Source organism: Oncorhynchus masou, chromosome 6 (assembly GCF_036934945.1).
Source record: "Oncorhynchus masou masou isolate Uvic2021 chromosome 6, UVic_Omas_1.1, whole genome shotgun sequence".
NCBI lineage: Eukaryota > Metazoa > Chordata > Actinopteri > Salmoniformes > Salmonidae > Oncorhynchus > Oncorhynchus masou.
The window spans coordinates 11,936,717-11,952,909 of NC_088217.1; the positions used below are offsets into that span (position 1 = coordinate 11,936,717).

Consider the following 16,193-nt stretch of genomic DNA (forward strand, 5'->3'; position numbering starts at 1 on the left):
TGATAGAGGTACAATTACCCCTCTCAGTTATAGGGTTCCTTTTAGAGGTACAATTACCCCTCTCAGTTATAGGGTTCCTATAGAGGTACAATTACCCCTCTCAGTTATAGGGTTCCTATAGAGGTACAATTACCCCTCTCTGTTATAGGGTTCCTTTTAGAGGTACAATTACCCCTCTCTGTTATAGGGTTCCTTTTAGAGGTACAATTACCCCTCTCAGTTATAAGGTTCTGACAGAGGTACAATTACCCCTCTCAGTTATAAGGTTCTGACAGAGGTACAATTACCCCTCTCGGTTATAAGGTTCTGACAGAGGTACAATTACCCCTCTCAGTTATAAGGTTCTGATAGAGGTACAAATACCCCTCTCAGTTATAAGGTTCTGATAGAGGTACAATTACCCCTCTCAGTTATAGGGTTCTGATAGAGGTACAATTACCCCTCTCAGTTATAGGGTTCTGATAGAGGTACAATTACCCCTCTCAGTTATAAGGTTCCTTTTAGAGGTACAATTACCCCTCTCAGTTATAGGGTTCTGATAGAGGTACAATTACCCCTCTCAGTTATAGGGTTCTGATAGAGGTACAATTACCCCTCTCAGTTATAGGGTTCTGATAGAGGTACAATTACCCCTCTCAGTTATAGGGTTCTGATAGAGGTACAATTACCCCTCTCAGTTATAAGGTTCCTTTTAGAGGTACAGGTACAATCATCAAGTTTACAGAAACACATTCTTGCTCTAAAAACGTGTTTTCCTTCCTGATGTAAATTACTCTACAAACCGACACTATGAACCTGCATACTATTCAAACATATATTTTTTTTTTAAATGAAGCTATTCTATTTTAGGATCCTTAGGAAAATTGTAACAGAACTCGAAAGTCTACTTGAATGACACACTTTTGACTGTTTATTTATTTAGTGAGTGTTTATTTTCATGAAGGAATTTTGAAACCATCATGGACCCTCTCACCCCTTACCTCTCACCCTGTTGAAGGGGGACATGTCTGTCTCTCGCACGCACGCACACACACACACACACACACACACACACACACACACACACACACACACACACACACACACACACACACACACACACACACACACACACACACACACAAACACAAACACACACACTCTGATCAAAATCACGTCCAGCTATGAGCCAAGTCTCTCAGGCTCTCAGTAACAAAGAGGTGGCTTGTTTCAGGATGGTTCCCTTGATGGGCTGTACACATATACACACACACTTGAACACATGGAGAAAAAGAAACAGGGACACACATATAGACAGAGAAACACACACACATCTTTTTTTATTGATGTTCAGGAGAGGAGTCAGAAATATGAACACTTTTCAAAGACCTCATAGAAGGAAATGGCCTGGGCTTCAAAAAACTCTTCAAGAGATGAGACACGCACACACACAGGCTGACTTTTGGCTAGTTTTTGGGACTGTGACAAGTTTGGGTCCATCATAAAATGTATTACTGTCCCTCCCTGTACTGACTGCCAACACTAAACGAGAAACTACCTCGGTTGGGTTTCAAGGCATTCTAGAATGTTGGAACAGACTAAATGATAGGGCTCCATTCAGGATGTTTGATTGAAGAACAAGGCCACGATGTCACAACAGAGAAGCAATGTCTATATCCCTTACCATGCCGTGTGCTATAGATAGTCAGCCATGGAGTGTTTCTCTACCTCTGAAAACATGAGTTGGCAAAGAGAACGTCAAATTACAAAGTGGTTCAATTCACAACGCACTGAAACGCTGAAATGAACTTTGAGACAGGAATAGTTATTCCTAGATCTTTTTATGACACAACGTCAACAAGAATATACAAATTGTTTTGTGAGTCTACTCAGGTTAGTTTCTGGGATAAAATCTGGTATAACATTTCTGGTAGTAGTTTGTTGAACTACTCTGACTCAATTACTGTATTGGACATAATACAATGAAATATATAACATAGGCTACAAAATAATATATGTAAAACATAGGGATTAGCCTACATTTAAACTACTGCTAAAACATACAGTAGTATTCCCAGCTAGCACATTTGGTTCCTTTGAAGTTGTGGAAACATATATTTTTGGTTTCACATTGGTTGTCGGAACAAAGACATAAGTTCCCTGACCAGTAAAACTGAACGTTTGGTTTTTATACATTCTGAGAAAATAAGTGACATTTTATTTCAAAGTTGAACACTCTAAGAACGAAATGTAAAGGTTATCTGTTTTTTTTTGAATAACTTCCTTAAAACTTTGACTGAATGTTTTTCAATAAGACTTTACAGATTTTTCCAACTGCTTTACACAAGTTTTCAAAACTGTCTCTTTTTTTCAAAAAATGTAACTCATTCACATAAACACAATTCCCAAAACTGCACACATGTAAACACTGTTGTTCAAAATGCCTCACATCTCCTTCAAATCTGCTGATGTAACACTGCATTCAAAATGCCATAAACACATGTCAGAATGAAGCATTTGCATCAAATGGCAAACACTGCTTTCATAATAGTACATTTTTGGATATACCATGTAAACACTGTTGTTCTAAATCTAAAGCCCTTTGGTCTTTCATAGGTTTACATCTACATTTCAATACAATGTTCTACAGTGACAGTATCCAACCTTGGAAGAGACAACCTCTATGTCCCCAAGTACACTGGAAAGTATCTGCTGAGAGGGGTAACAAGTACACTGTAAACCTTGGACAGAGGCAACCTCTAACATGGAGGAAGTATCTCCTAGCGTGGCGTATCCAACCTTGGACAGAGACAACCTCAATGGAGGGAAGTATCTCCTAGCGTGGCGTAAACACAGAACATGTCCCCATGGAGGGAAGTATCTCCTAGCGTGGCGTTATCCCCACATGGAGGGAAGTATCTCCTAGCGTATCCAACCTTGGACAGAGGCAACCTCTATGTCCCCACATGGAGGGAAGTATCTCCTAGCGTGGCGTATCCAACCTTGGACAGAGGCAACCTCTATGTCCCCACATGGAGGGAAGTATCTCCTAGCGTGGCGTATCCAACCTTGGACAGACATGGAGGGAAGTATCAACCAACCTTGGACAGAGGCAACCTATGTCCCCACATGGAGGGAAGTATCTCCTAGCGTGGCGTATCCAACCTTGGACAGTCCCCAGGCAACTCCTCGTATCCAACCTTGTCCCCCACATGGAGGGAAGTATCTCCTAGCGTGGCGTATCCAACCTTGGACAGAGGCAACCTCTATGTCCCCACATGGAGGGAAGTATCTCCTAGCGTGGCGTCCATCCAGACAACTTGGACAGATCCAACCTTGGCAGACCTCTATGTCCCCACATGGAGGGAAGTATCTCCTAGCGTGGCGTATCCAACCTTGGACAGAGGCAACCTCTATGTCCCCACATGGAGGGGCAAGTCCCCACATGGAGGGAAGTATCTCCTAGCGTGGCGTATCCAACCTTGGACAGAGGCAACCTCTATGTCCCCACATGGAGGGAAGTATCTCCTAGCGTGGCGTATCCAACCTTGGACATGGAGGGAAGTATCTCCTAGCGTGGCGTATCCAACCTTGGACAGAGGCAGTCCCCACACAGAGGGAAGTATCTCCTAGCGTGGCCTATCCAACCTTGGACAGAGGCAACCTCTATATCCCCACATGGAGGGAAGTATCTCCTAGCGTGGCGTATCCAACCTCTATGTCCCCACGGGGCGGCAGGGTAGCCTAGTGGTTAGAGCATTGGACTAGTAATCGAAAGGTTGCAACCCCCGAGCTGACTAGGTACAAATCTGTCCCCAACAGGCAGTTAACCCACTGTTCCTAGGCCGTCATTGAAAATAAGAATTTGTTCTTAACTGACTTGACAAGTAAAATAAAGGTTAAATAATCATGGAGGGAAGTATCTCCTAGCATGGCGTATCCAACCTCTATGTCCCCACATGGAGGAAGTATCTCCTAGTGTGGCGTATCCAACCTCTATGTCCCCATGGAGGGAAGTATCTCCTAGCGTGGCATATCCAACCTTGGACAGAGGCAACCTCTATATCCCCACATAGACCTTATTTATAATTGCAGTCTCTTGTACATCTGTAAACAAGCCTCCTCGTCCTTCTTGATGTCTTTGCCTTTCCACTCTGTACAGAATTCAAACACAGTATGTGTTCAGCATAGGAACTGTAAACAATGTACAAAAAATGTAGTACAGCATGATATTCATTCCAATGATAACCAACCTCATTCATTCAATGTAGTACAGCATGATAACCAACCTCATTCATTCAATGTAGTACAGCATGATAACCAACCTCATTCATTCAATGTAGTACAGCATGATAACCAACCTCATTCATTCAATGTAGTACAGCATGATAACCAACCTCATTCATTCAATGTAGTACAGCATGATAACCAACCTCATTCATTCAATGTAGTACAGCATGATAACCAACCTCATTCATTCAATGCAGTACAGCATGATAACCAACCTCATTCATTCAATGTAGTACAGCATGATAACCAACCTCATTCATTCAATGTAGTACAGCATGATAACCAACCTCATTCATTCATTCAATGATAACCAACCTCATTCATTCAATGTACAGCATGATAACCAACCTCATTCATTCAATGTAGTACAGCATGATAACCAACCTCATTCATTCAATGCAGTGCAGTAAATGGATGGATAACTCATTCATTCAATGAGTTAAATGGATGGCACATGTTTATGCACTACTATGCAGTCATACGTATTTTACTGTACATTACTGTAATGCTAAAATAGTCATTAGATAGTTGCATACCTGTTCTCATTTCTGAAGGTTCGAATTACGGACGCCACTGTAAATCGACTCAAGTTGGGCTGGACTCTCAGTCCAGCCTCTCTCATGGTCAAACCCGTGGTTGATCACATGATCAACAAGTGTTGCCCTAATCTCATCAGAGATGGCTCTCCTTCCTTCTCTTCTTTGCCCTCGTCCTCTTCCTCTCCCTCCTACTCCTCTTGCTCTCTTTCCATTGTTGGCATCCATTGTTCAAAACAGGTCATCTGACCTTTGACCTATTTATAGGCCTGTACTACAGTAAAGCAGTGATTGGTTAGTGATCAGTTAAGCTATTAGTGTTTGCACACGTGAGGAGTGTGTGTGTGACCTGGTGAATAAGTGTAGCATTTTGATTGGTTGTGTTTGGAAAAGGAAAGCAAGTTACTTCCTGTTCGATTTTTGTGTTTTAGGTAGATAATTGTGTGTGGTGTTTTGAAAAAAGTGTTTTATGCAATTGACAACTGAGTCAAACGCTGAGAAATAGCTTATGGTTTTGGATATTTGGTGTGTAGTTTTGCACTTTGAGTGAGAGGTTTCAAAAATCGTGTGACATGAAAAGATTTTGTGTGTAAACAGTTGGAAAAAACTGTGAATAACACTGCTAGTTTATTTGGGGTTAACTTTTAAAAACTTTTTACTCCAATCACAAATACCGTTAGGACACATAGACATTCATTTGTTTAGGCATTAATCATGCAAACAGTTTTTTTTCAGCAAAGAATAGCCTCTCTATTCTCATCCAATACAATTGGCTGCAGCTGCTCATGTTGCCAGTAAAGTTTTGAAAGGTTAAGGTCCAGAGGCCAGGGATTAGGGGCCAGAGCCCTGGGCACTGTGGGGTGATGGCCCTGAGGAGTGGATACCACTAAATATAGCCCCTCAGTGGCTAGTCAGCAACGTACAACAAGGGTTCTAATGGCCCGTGTCATGCATCTCCGAGAGCTAATCAGCTCTAGTCATTTGTTAAATAGACCTGAGCCACATCAGATGGCCAGGGTTGTAGGGTTGAAAGCCACAGTAGTTGTAGTGCGACATCTTGGCTCTTTTCTGGGGTCAGTGTGTGGGATTACTGCTGTGAAGTATTAGTTGCTGGTCCAAAATTATTTCTAATAAGGAAATATGGGTTTATTTGATGCATTGCTCTCAAGTGGCGCAAAGCTTTTCATAAAAAACATCCGACAGTTGATTCTGAGTTACGTAGACAAATGTCATGTTTGAGAAGCCTAAATGTCATGAAGCCTAAATGCCATGTTTGAGAAGCCTAACTGCCATGAAGCCTAAATGCCATGTTTGAGAAGCCTAAATGCCATGAAGCCTAAATGCCATGTTTGAGAAGCCTAAATGCCATGAAGCATAAATGCCATGTTTGAGAAGCCTAAATGCCATGTTTGAGAAGCCAAAATGCCATGAAGCCTAAATGCCATGTTTGAGAAGCCTAACTGCCATGAAGCCTAAATGCCATGTTTGAGAAGCCTAAATGCCATGCCAAATGATGTTTGAGCCTAAATGCCATGTTTGAGAAGCCTAAATGCCATGAAGCCTAAATGCCATGTTTGAGAAGCCTAAATGCCATGAAGCCTAAATGCCATGTTTGAGAAGCCTAAATGCCATGAAGCCTAAATGCCATGTTTGAGAAGCCTAAATGCCATGAAGCCTAAATGCCATGTTTGAGAAGCCTAAATGCCATGAAGCCTAAATGCCATGTTTGAGAAGCCTAAATGCCATGTTTGAGAAGCCTAAATGTCATGTTTGAGAAGCCTAAATGCCATGAAGCCTAAATGCCATGTTTGAGAAGCCTAAATGCCATGTTTGAGAAGCCTAAATGTCATGTTTGAGAAGCCTAAATGCCATGAAGCCTAAATGCCATGTTGATGTCACCAACATCTTCTCTCTCCATCTTGAAGAGCAACACATTTGTGTCAGATTCCTGGGCCCCCTCAGCCTCCGGTTCCTGTCCTCTTCACCCTTCACTCGTCCCAGGCCAAGGAGCAGGGGCTCATTCCTTCCGGCCACTCTTTCACCTCCTTCCATCCCATCATTCCCTCCAAGAACCCAGATCCCAGGTCCCATTCCCAGCCAACGTTCCCTCCCCTCTGGTTTATGCAGTAGAAGACCCTCCCCTCTTGTCCAGGACCCATTCTCCTTCCCTCTGGTCTCCAGACCTGGCTTTATAGAGCCAGCCCAGACCCTGCTTATCTCCCTCTGCAGAATGACAGCCCACCAGACAAACCAGGTGAGGTAACCTGGCTCTGCACCCAACTTCCTTGTGCCTTGAGCCAATCAAAAGCTCTGTTTATATCCTGCCCCCCAAACTGATATTGGATAAAATAGTGGAGTGATGAGAATTAAATGTGGTAGAGAAATGTTGTGGTTAATATCTGAACCACTTTTAATAGTTACACGAAAGGCCTAAATGTTCATTGCCCATGGTGATAATGTGAGAAAGATTGCTAACTATACACATAAATTGCTTAATGAATCCATTATTTTGATGTCATATTTTAACATGTAGTAATGTCAACAGAATCCACGGAGACCAAGCACACATGTCACTGCTCTTAACAGCTCACGATCCTGAAATAATTCCGTGAACTACACCCTCACTTGGACACGCTGTTGTTGGGTGGGGTGGGGCGGGGGGGGTCCGATATTCGGCAAAATCTATGCATTTATGTGTAGTCGCACCACGCTCACACTGAACAGCGAGCACCTTTGAGCGTAGGCATATAGCGGAACTGTGCGAGGGGGAGGGGAGCCAGACAAGTTGGGATAGATTTTTTTCCTCACTTTTTGGGTACCCCTTTTCAGTAGCACATGGAAGAAGGAGGGGTCTGAGCCGGGTGGAATAATAGTACTTCAGGACAGACAGAATGGGAGGGAAGGGGGCTCGGATTTCAGCTTGACTGGGGGTAAGGGGCTGGACTGATATTTGGGAATATACAAAGATTCATTGAAGGCAACGGACACATAAAACTGCAGTGCCTGATCTGACGCGTGCCGGTACTACGTTTCTGCAGGGGTCTGGGTCTGGCTTCCCATCGTTTTTTGGAAGGTGGTTGAATGTATGGTTCGGCTCTGTAACTTGAAACACAAAAAAGAGAGAGAAGTCTCCGTCCACCAACTTCGTCCGTTCTTCTGCTTCTCCAACAAAGGCACTGCATGTCTAATATTTAGACATGTTAAGCTTTGTGGATTCGAGGACTGTACTGCTACTTGTAGCAACCCAAGTGGTTCTATTAGCAGTTGTCAAATGTCAGGAAGAAGACCGTAAGTGGCATTTTTTTTTCTCTAAAAAATGTATTTGAAAGAAAGCGAGTGGAATTTATTGAAATGCTAAATGAACTAAAACAGAATGTCAAATGCAACGTTTGAGGACGTTTATAACTTTACTTGTGGGGAAAGTTTCGTAAATCCCTGGCAATAAGTCGCATATATTTGGGATACTTGTCCATTGTGGATATGATATTTATTTGATTTGTAATTGTTGTTAATTGTTTTTCTGCTTGAGGCGATGTAGTTGTAGGATCTGTATATTCACGGTTAAGCGTGGGGTATGCGCAATTATTCCCATTCCACCGCGCCACGAAAAGCTGGATGGATAAAGGAAAGGTGTTTGGGGAGCATAATTACTATTTTAACCAATTTTCAATATCAAATATCAATAGAATTTCAATGATTTGCGTAAAAGTGATGGACTCAATCTTGAGTTGCTGACAGTTTTAATTTTGTTGGTCCAAGTGCAATAAGGTAATATGATTGAATAATGTTCTGTCTAAAACTCTGGGTTATTGGACATTCTAAAACGTGTCACTGATTGTACGTTCAGTACGAGAGTGATTGCAAAAACAGATAAGTTGTACGGAAATTCCACTATATGCCACATATATCGAGCCGTGAACTCTGACGAGTTGCGCTGCTGCTGGACCGGACACCTGCGGGTACTTTGGAGTCATTCCAAAAGCGCTTTGACAGAGATTATTTTTTAAATTTGACACCAACTTCGTTCATTTTGAAACGAAGCAAAAGTGCTCCGGCTTAAAGGCCTTTGGGTGAAAACGCGTTAACATTCCTTTGCTCTCAGAGAGCACCAAGGCGAATCCAGGCGTGTTGAAGCGGAATGCTGGACGATATCGAATATCTTTCTATGCCAAAACCTGCGAAATATTATATGAATATCCCAACCAGCCTCGTCATAAAATGCCCATACTCGTACACAAGGCCCTGATATTCTGAAATCCTGATTCTATGCCACTTGAAACCCCACTTGCATCCCTCCATATAACATTGGCCACATTGACGAAGCGTTATTGAGATGTGTCTGGCTTTGCAATAAATTTAATCGATTAAATGTAACAATTTGACATTATGATTTCATCCCTAAAAACTGTACCGGCTATTTATGGGGGCAGTTGAGAGAGTATGATGGTGGACAGAGGCCAAGAATAATGATCCATCCATATGATGTTTCCATCTGGTTCCTAGATTAACGCGTCGATCAGACCGACTGGGTCGGGATAAATACTCTGTAATAGTATTGTCTATCACAACATTTTTACTAGATATGTCTGCAACAAAAGTTCGATCTTCACATTTTACTACTATTTCTGTCAAGTCTACGGATACAATTTGATGCATACATTGGAAAAATTCAAAAGACGCTATCGGTGTGATCGAGCAGGCCAACCTCACATTCAATTCGCGCATATATTTACGAAATGTATTTCAGCGGATTTTGATCGAGTAATAACCTAGCCAACGGCAGTGACAGTAAGAGTGAGAACGAACGATAGTCTGGTACGAGGACTACTGGAAAACAATATAATTAAATAGAGAGAAGGTTTGTTAGTATTTTATCAACTAAGGCACATTGTTTCATGCGTAAGAGCTCAGACAAAATAAGGCAACACAATGACAATAGTAGAGTAGCAGAGAGGAGGGGGGGAAAGGGAAAGGAAAGGGGGAGACCTAGTCAGTTGTACAACTGAATGCATTCAACTGAAATGTGTCTTCTGTATTTAACCCAACCCCTCTGAATCAGAGAGGATATGGTAGTGGTTTGAAAAATATAGAAAGAGAAAAGGAAAAATGTGTTGGCCCCCCAAAAAACATGAGACTTTCAAGTTAACCTCTCGGAGAAGACTGAGACCCCTGGAATATAATGCAAGTTGTTGTTCTGCTGAGAGAGGGAGAGAGAGGGAGAGAGCTACTGGAGGAAAAGCGCCTGACTTGGACATGCTAGGAAGTCCTAAAGAGTTCGGAGCGGCTAGAGTCCGCAAGACTAACAGGCTGAAATGGGAGCAGTAGCTCCAAGTACCTGGTTGGCATCAAGTCACTGCAAGGTGGAGGAGGTCCACCCTCTACCTTCACCTCTCAGTCCCTGGCCGTGCCATGGGATGATAGGCCTATGTGGAGAGAGCTGAGCGGAGTGAGGAGGTAAATCAATGGTGGGTTTCGACTGCACACTGTTCCCTATTTAGTGGTCAAACGTAGTGCAGGAAATAGTCAATAAGCTGTTGGGCCCTGGTCAAAAGTAGTACCCTAAATAAGGACTAGAGTGCCATTTGAGATGCAGGCCTACCTAGATCCCCATGCCATGAAGGAGAGGCATATGGAGGGTTGGATGGCCTTTGGAGGTATCCTATACTCCACCAGCACGTTTCAATGAACTCATTCAGCTGGGAAGCACAGTTTAAACATAAACTCCACCCCAAAAACTATCATTTGATTTATTAGTCCATTGTTGATACAGTCCCAAACTGATGCAAAACATTTTGGGACTGTATCAACAATGGACTAATGAAACAAATACCAAAATATATATTTTGTTAGTGTGGAATTCCTTTAACTCCAATATGCTCCTCTGCCACACACCCGTCTTCACTTTAACATGATCCATCCTCCATTTTTCTCTTCCTAGAGGAAACAGTTGGCTGTAGCCAACACATGAAGAGTGCAGCACAGATTTGGCCTTTCCATATGTTTTCAATAAAGAATCGTGGTTTATGATTGCCACTTGTCCCATGCATTCATTAAGGCCAAATATAATACATTACAACAGAATTGAACAGACGAGAATAGATACTTTATTGAAATGTTTTTCTACAGATATTGAACATTTTGATTAATCAGAGCTTCAATAGGCCTTACATTTGAGCCTGTGATGCACAATTGACCTCTTCGATATTAATTAACCTCTTAGAAACCAATATCAAGTAGGCCAACAGGTATGTGAATGAAAGGTGTCCTTTCTCCATTCCTTGACGTGTTTGAACTGGCATCTGACGAGGCAGTTATGGTTTCCAGATGGGTGTTAAAAGGGCCCTGTGTTTTGTTTGTACAAGGCAGTAGCTTGTGAATTGCCCTCTCTGTCCCTTTAAGAAATAGCCTCATTCATGGCCTACTCAGGTCCATTGGGTTACCAAGAGCTGACCAGGCCCCACGCCTTTAAAGGTACAACATATCTACTGTACATACAGTACATTCCATGCCTAATGGAATGGCCTGATTGGCCTACAAGAGGGTTCTACATGGAACCCAAAGCAGTTCTACTGTACCTGTAACCATAAAGGGTTCTCTTGTGGGGACAGGCAGAGAACACTTTTGGAACCCTTTTTTCTGAGTGTAGGTAAGAACGTTGTCAATCGTCGCTTCAGGTGAGAACATCATTTACGCCTATAACTTTTACATAAGGGAACAAAATTGTGTGTTTCATGTGCAGTAGCCTAGGACTGTGTTTTCAATGTCTTAGTCTCTGTAGGATATTATCAGTTAAATTGACCTTGAAAAGTCAATTAGAGGGGAGAGGTTCAGGCACGAGACATGGTCCACTGATCCAAAATGATAGAGACACTTCCCAGGACGTTCTTGAAGACAGATGTCACAGCAGGGAAGTGGAGCACTCCAGCTGTTTTGTGAGTTGGTGCTGCCCCCTAGTGGTTAATCATGGACCTATAGATGAACGTGTCTGTGTGCCTTTGAATCAACTGATGTTTTTAAAAGTGATGACGTTGACCTGGACCATGGTGGTTCTATGAACAAGTAAAGGTGCAAATAGTTTTAAATAATGGATTTTCTTTGTTTTTGGTCTTGCTCAGTCTGTTGTCTGTTATACATGCTGTTGTGTAATGTAAAACCACTAACTCTATTTCTTGAACTGCATTGTTGGTTAAGAGCTTGTAAGTAAACATTTCACGGTAAGGTGACAAATGCAATTTGATTAACTCACATTTTATCCCTAGGTGCTTGGGTGATTGATGAGTGATGCATTACTGTCTCTCTTCCTACCACACACACACACACACACACACACACACACACACACACACACACACACACACACACACACACTCACACTCACACTCACACTCGCACACACTCATAGAGGACCTAGGCAGCTGTATGCAGGACGGACAGCGCTATAGTGACAAGGACGTATGGAAACCAGAGCCGTGTCGTATTTGTGTGTGCGACACGGGGACTGTCCTGTGTGATGAAATAATCTGCGAGGAGATTAAAGACTGCCCCAAACCTGAGATCCCATTCGGAGAGTGTTGCCCCATCTGCGTGCCGGACGGGGAAGCCCCCCCAAGTGGTCGTAATTTATTTATTTACTTATCACACATAAATAAATTACTGTCTGTCTGTGGAATTCATATTGTTACCTTTGGGAGAGAAACAGCATAAAGAATAAGGATGGCTAATACTGTAGACCTGTTCCTCGACCTGTTGCTATGACTTAGAATGTCATCACCTGACCATGTATAATGTCATCACCTGGCCCTATATGCTGTTCTTGTCCTAAAAACAAATGAAGAAAAAAAACTATAATAACAAAATCAGAATGACACTTCTGTATGATTTATTTCAAAGATTCAATGTTATTTTTCCACAGTTGGTTCAACTCACCTTAGGCCTCCTCTTGTTTGGATATTACATCAGCCAGTCTACCATCCCCAGTATCACGAAGACATGTGGGAGTCATTACAGAAATACCTCACTTTAACAGACATGGCCTAGCATACGGACTACTGCTGCAGATTCTCTCTCCACGCAGAATCCAGCTAATATGATTTTACAGAGAGAGGAGGAGTGAGAGAGAGAGGGAGGAGTGAGAGAGAGAGAGGAGGAGTGAGAGAGAGGAGGAGTGAGAGAGAGAGAGGAGGAGTGAGAGAGAGATGGAGTGAGTGAGAGAGAGGAGGAGTGAGTGAGAGAGGGGAGGAGTGAGAGAGAGGAGGAGTGAGAGAGAGAGGGAGTGAGTGAGAGAGAGGAGGAGTGAGAGAGAGAGGGAGTGAGTGAGAGAGCGATATGGTCTATGAAAGGTGGTTAGAGGGAGAGACAGAGAGAGGAGGGGAGAGAGAGGGGAGGGGGGAGGCGAAAGAGGGGAGAGAGAGAGAGAAAGGAGAGAGAGAGAGAGGTGAGAGAGAGAGAGAAGTGACAGGGTCTATGGTAGGTGGAGCAGGGCTATAACCCTCTGGGACAACAATAGCATTAACTCTGCTGCGTCTAGAGACTGGCAGGGTTTACATCCTGGGTTAATATCCTAACAATAAGGGGCCTGTTTTGAGATGGAATTGAAAAAAGATGTGGCCATAATTTGCATTCGTCTCAGCTCTTTTGATCTGAACTGAGCATTCAAAGTTTTGTCATCAAATGCATTTGAAGAGCATCTTTGAAATCAGAAGTGTCGTCTGAAGAAAAATGTATTTTTATACATGTTTTATCATGCTTTAAACATGATACATAATGATGGATGCTGTATTTTACCTGATACAATATGATATTAATGAAGGGCTTTCTGTCATTCATTTTAATATCAACAGACTTAAAGGCAAGTTAACTTCTGCTATTGCCTTTCCAACTGTACTGTATTTAAGTACTGTGTTTTTGACATACTGTAAGCAATTACTGCAAGATGCTAACACTAGCCATGCAACTTATGGCTAGGTCACTTATGTCAAGGTAACTTATGGCTAAGTCACTTATGTCAAGGTATCTTATGGCTAAGTCACTTATGTCAAGGTAACCTATGTCAAGGTAACTTATGGCTAAGTCCCTTATGTCAAGGAAACTTATGGCTAAGTCACTTATATCAAGGTAACCTATGTCAAGGTAACTTATGGCTAAGTCACTTATGTCAAGGTATACTTATGGCTAAGTCACTTATGTCAAGGTAACTTATGGCTAAGTCCCTTATGTCAAGGTAACTTATGGCTAAGTCACTTATGTCAAGGTAACTTATGGCTAAGTCACTTATGTCAAGGTATCTTATGGCTAAGTCACTTATGTCAAGGTAACCTATGTCAAGGTATCTTATGGCTAAGTCACTTATGTCAAGGTAACCTATGTCAAGGTAACTTATTGCTAAGTAACTTATGGCAAAGTAACTTATGGCAAGGTAACTTATGGCAAGGAAACTACACTTTATTTTTTATCTTGCTCTATATTAATCATTCCTTCCTTCCTTCCTTCCTTCCTTCCTTCCTTCCTTCCTTCCTTCCTTCCTTCCTTCCTTCCTTCCTTCCTTCCTTCCTTCCTTCCTTCCTTCCTTCCTTCCTTCCTTCCTTCCTTCCTTCCTCTCTCTCCCACCCTCCCTCCCTTCCTCCCTCCCTCCCTGGCCCTCTCCCTGCTTTGCTTCAGTCCCCTGCTTTTACCTCCTGAGATGGTGCTTCAACCAACATGTTGTCTGAATCCTCATGGGTTCTTTGGTTCTATGGGTATCTACACTGTTATTTGGTGGTGGTCTGCCAACGCTATTCCATCCCTCTGCGACCCAAATGGCACCCCGATCCCTATTTAGTGCACTACTTTTGACCGGAGCCCTATGGGAATAGGGTACCATTTGGGATGCAGCCTTAGAATTCAGTAGTTGTGAAACTGGTTATGAAACTGGTTCCCTGTAGTCTGCCTGTCTGACTGGCAGTGAGGGAGGACAGACTGAGCATTATTTTAACATCCATCTCTTTCTCTCTATCTCCTTTCATCCGTCTCTTCCTTTGTAACAACAGGGGCCCCGGGAGCTAAGGTGAGAGACAATGTTGGGTTTTGTGTGTGTGTGTGTGTGTGTGTGTGTGTGTGTGTGTGTGTGTGTGTGTGTGTGTGTGTGTGTGTGTGTGTGTGTGTGTGTGTGTGTGTGTGTGTGTGTGTGTGTGTGTGTGTGTGTGTGTGTGTGTCTGTGTGTCTGTGTCTATGTGTGTGTGTGTCTGTTTGTGTGTCTGTGTGTGTGTGTGTGTGTGTGTGTGTGTGTGTGTGTGTGTGTGTGTGTGTGTGTGTGTGTGTGTGTGTGTGTGTGTGTGTGTGTGTGTGTGTGTGTGTGTGTGTGTGTGTGTGTGTGTGTGTGTGTGTGTGTGTGTGTGTGTGTGTGTGTGTGTGTGTGTGTGTGTGTGTGTGTGTGTGTGTGTGTGTGTGTGTGTGTGTGCGTGTGTGTATGTCTGTGTCTGTGTGTGTGTGTGTGTGTGTGTGTGTGTGTGTGTGTGTGTGTGTGTGTGCGTGTGCATGCGTGTGTGTGCGTGTGTGTGTGTGTGAAGGTGATGAGGGCGACTAATACCAAAGCTGGACTCACCTCTGTGTTTTGATAGATGATGGTGATACTTGATGTGCGCTGAAGACAGACAGTTAATAACATTGTCTTCTCCAGCCTCATACACAGAAACAGTAGTGGTGGGAAAAGTAGCCACTTGTCGTACTTGAGTAAAAGTAAAAATACCTGAACAGAAAATGACTCAAGTAAACGTGAGTCATTGGGTATAATACTACCTGAGTAAAAGTCTTAAAGTATTTGGTTTTAAATATACTTAAATATCAAAAGCAAATGTAATTGCTAAAATATACTTAAGTGTCAAAAGTAAAAGTATATATCATGTAAAATTCCTTATATTAGGCAAACCAGAAGGTAGAATTTTCCAACACTCCACATTCCAACACTCAGACATCATTTACAAATGAAGCATTTGTGTTTAGTGAGTCTGTCGGATCAGAGGCAGTAGGAATGACCAGGGATGTTCTCTTGATAAGTGTGTGAATTGGACCATTTTCCTGTCCTGCGAAACATTCAAAATGCTTCGCAGGTGTCAGGGAAAATGTATGCCAAAAAAGTACCTCCTTTTCTTATGGAATGTAGTGAAGTAAAAGTAAAAGTTGTCAAAAATGTCAATAGTAAAGTACAGATACCCCCCCCAAAATTAAGTAGTAATTTAAAGTATTTTTACTTAATTACTTTACACCACTGAGAAGCACATGCATGTCTATTTTGAGTAGGCCTGGCATCCACACTTAATATCACGGAATATCGGTTTTGCTATGTTTCAGTTAGTGAAGAAACAGAGCATTATTCAGTTTAGATTCCAGTTTGGATTCCAACTCTTTTGTTGA

General features: G+C 42.5%; 1 protein-coding gene across 2 annotated transcripts in view; it reads left to right on the plus strand.

Moving 5' to 3' along the window:
- Nucleotides 1-7,782: 7,782 nt before the first annotated feature.
- LOC135541354 (collagen alpha-1(II) chain) overlaps nucleotides 7,783-16,193 on the plus strand; it is an 86,082-nt gene continuing 77,671 nt past the window's right edge. The window contains exons 1-3 of one of the 2 annotated variants that reach the window (XM_064967540.1): nucleotides 7,783-8,093; nucleotides 12,208-12,417; nucleotides 14,831-14,847. In XM_064967540.1, the coding sequence (XP_064823612.1) occupies nucleotides 8,003-8,093; nucleotides 12,208-12,417; nucleotides 14,831-14,847 (318 nt within the window). In that variant the 5' untranslated portion in view covers nucleotides 7,783-8,002. The remainder of the gene's footprint in view (nucleotides 8,094-12,207; nucleotides 12,418-14,830; nucleotides 14,848-16,193) is intronic. The other variant, XM_064967541.1, reaches the window with a different exon arrangement.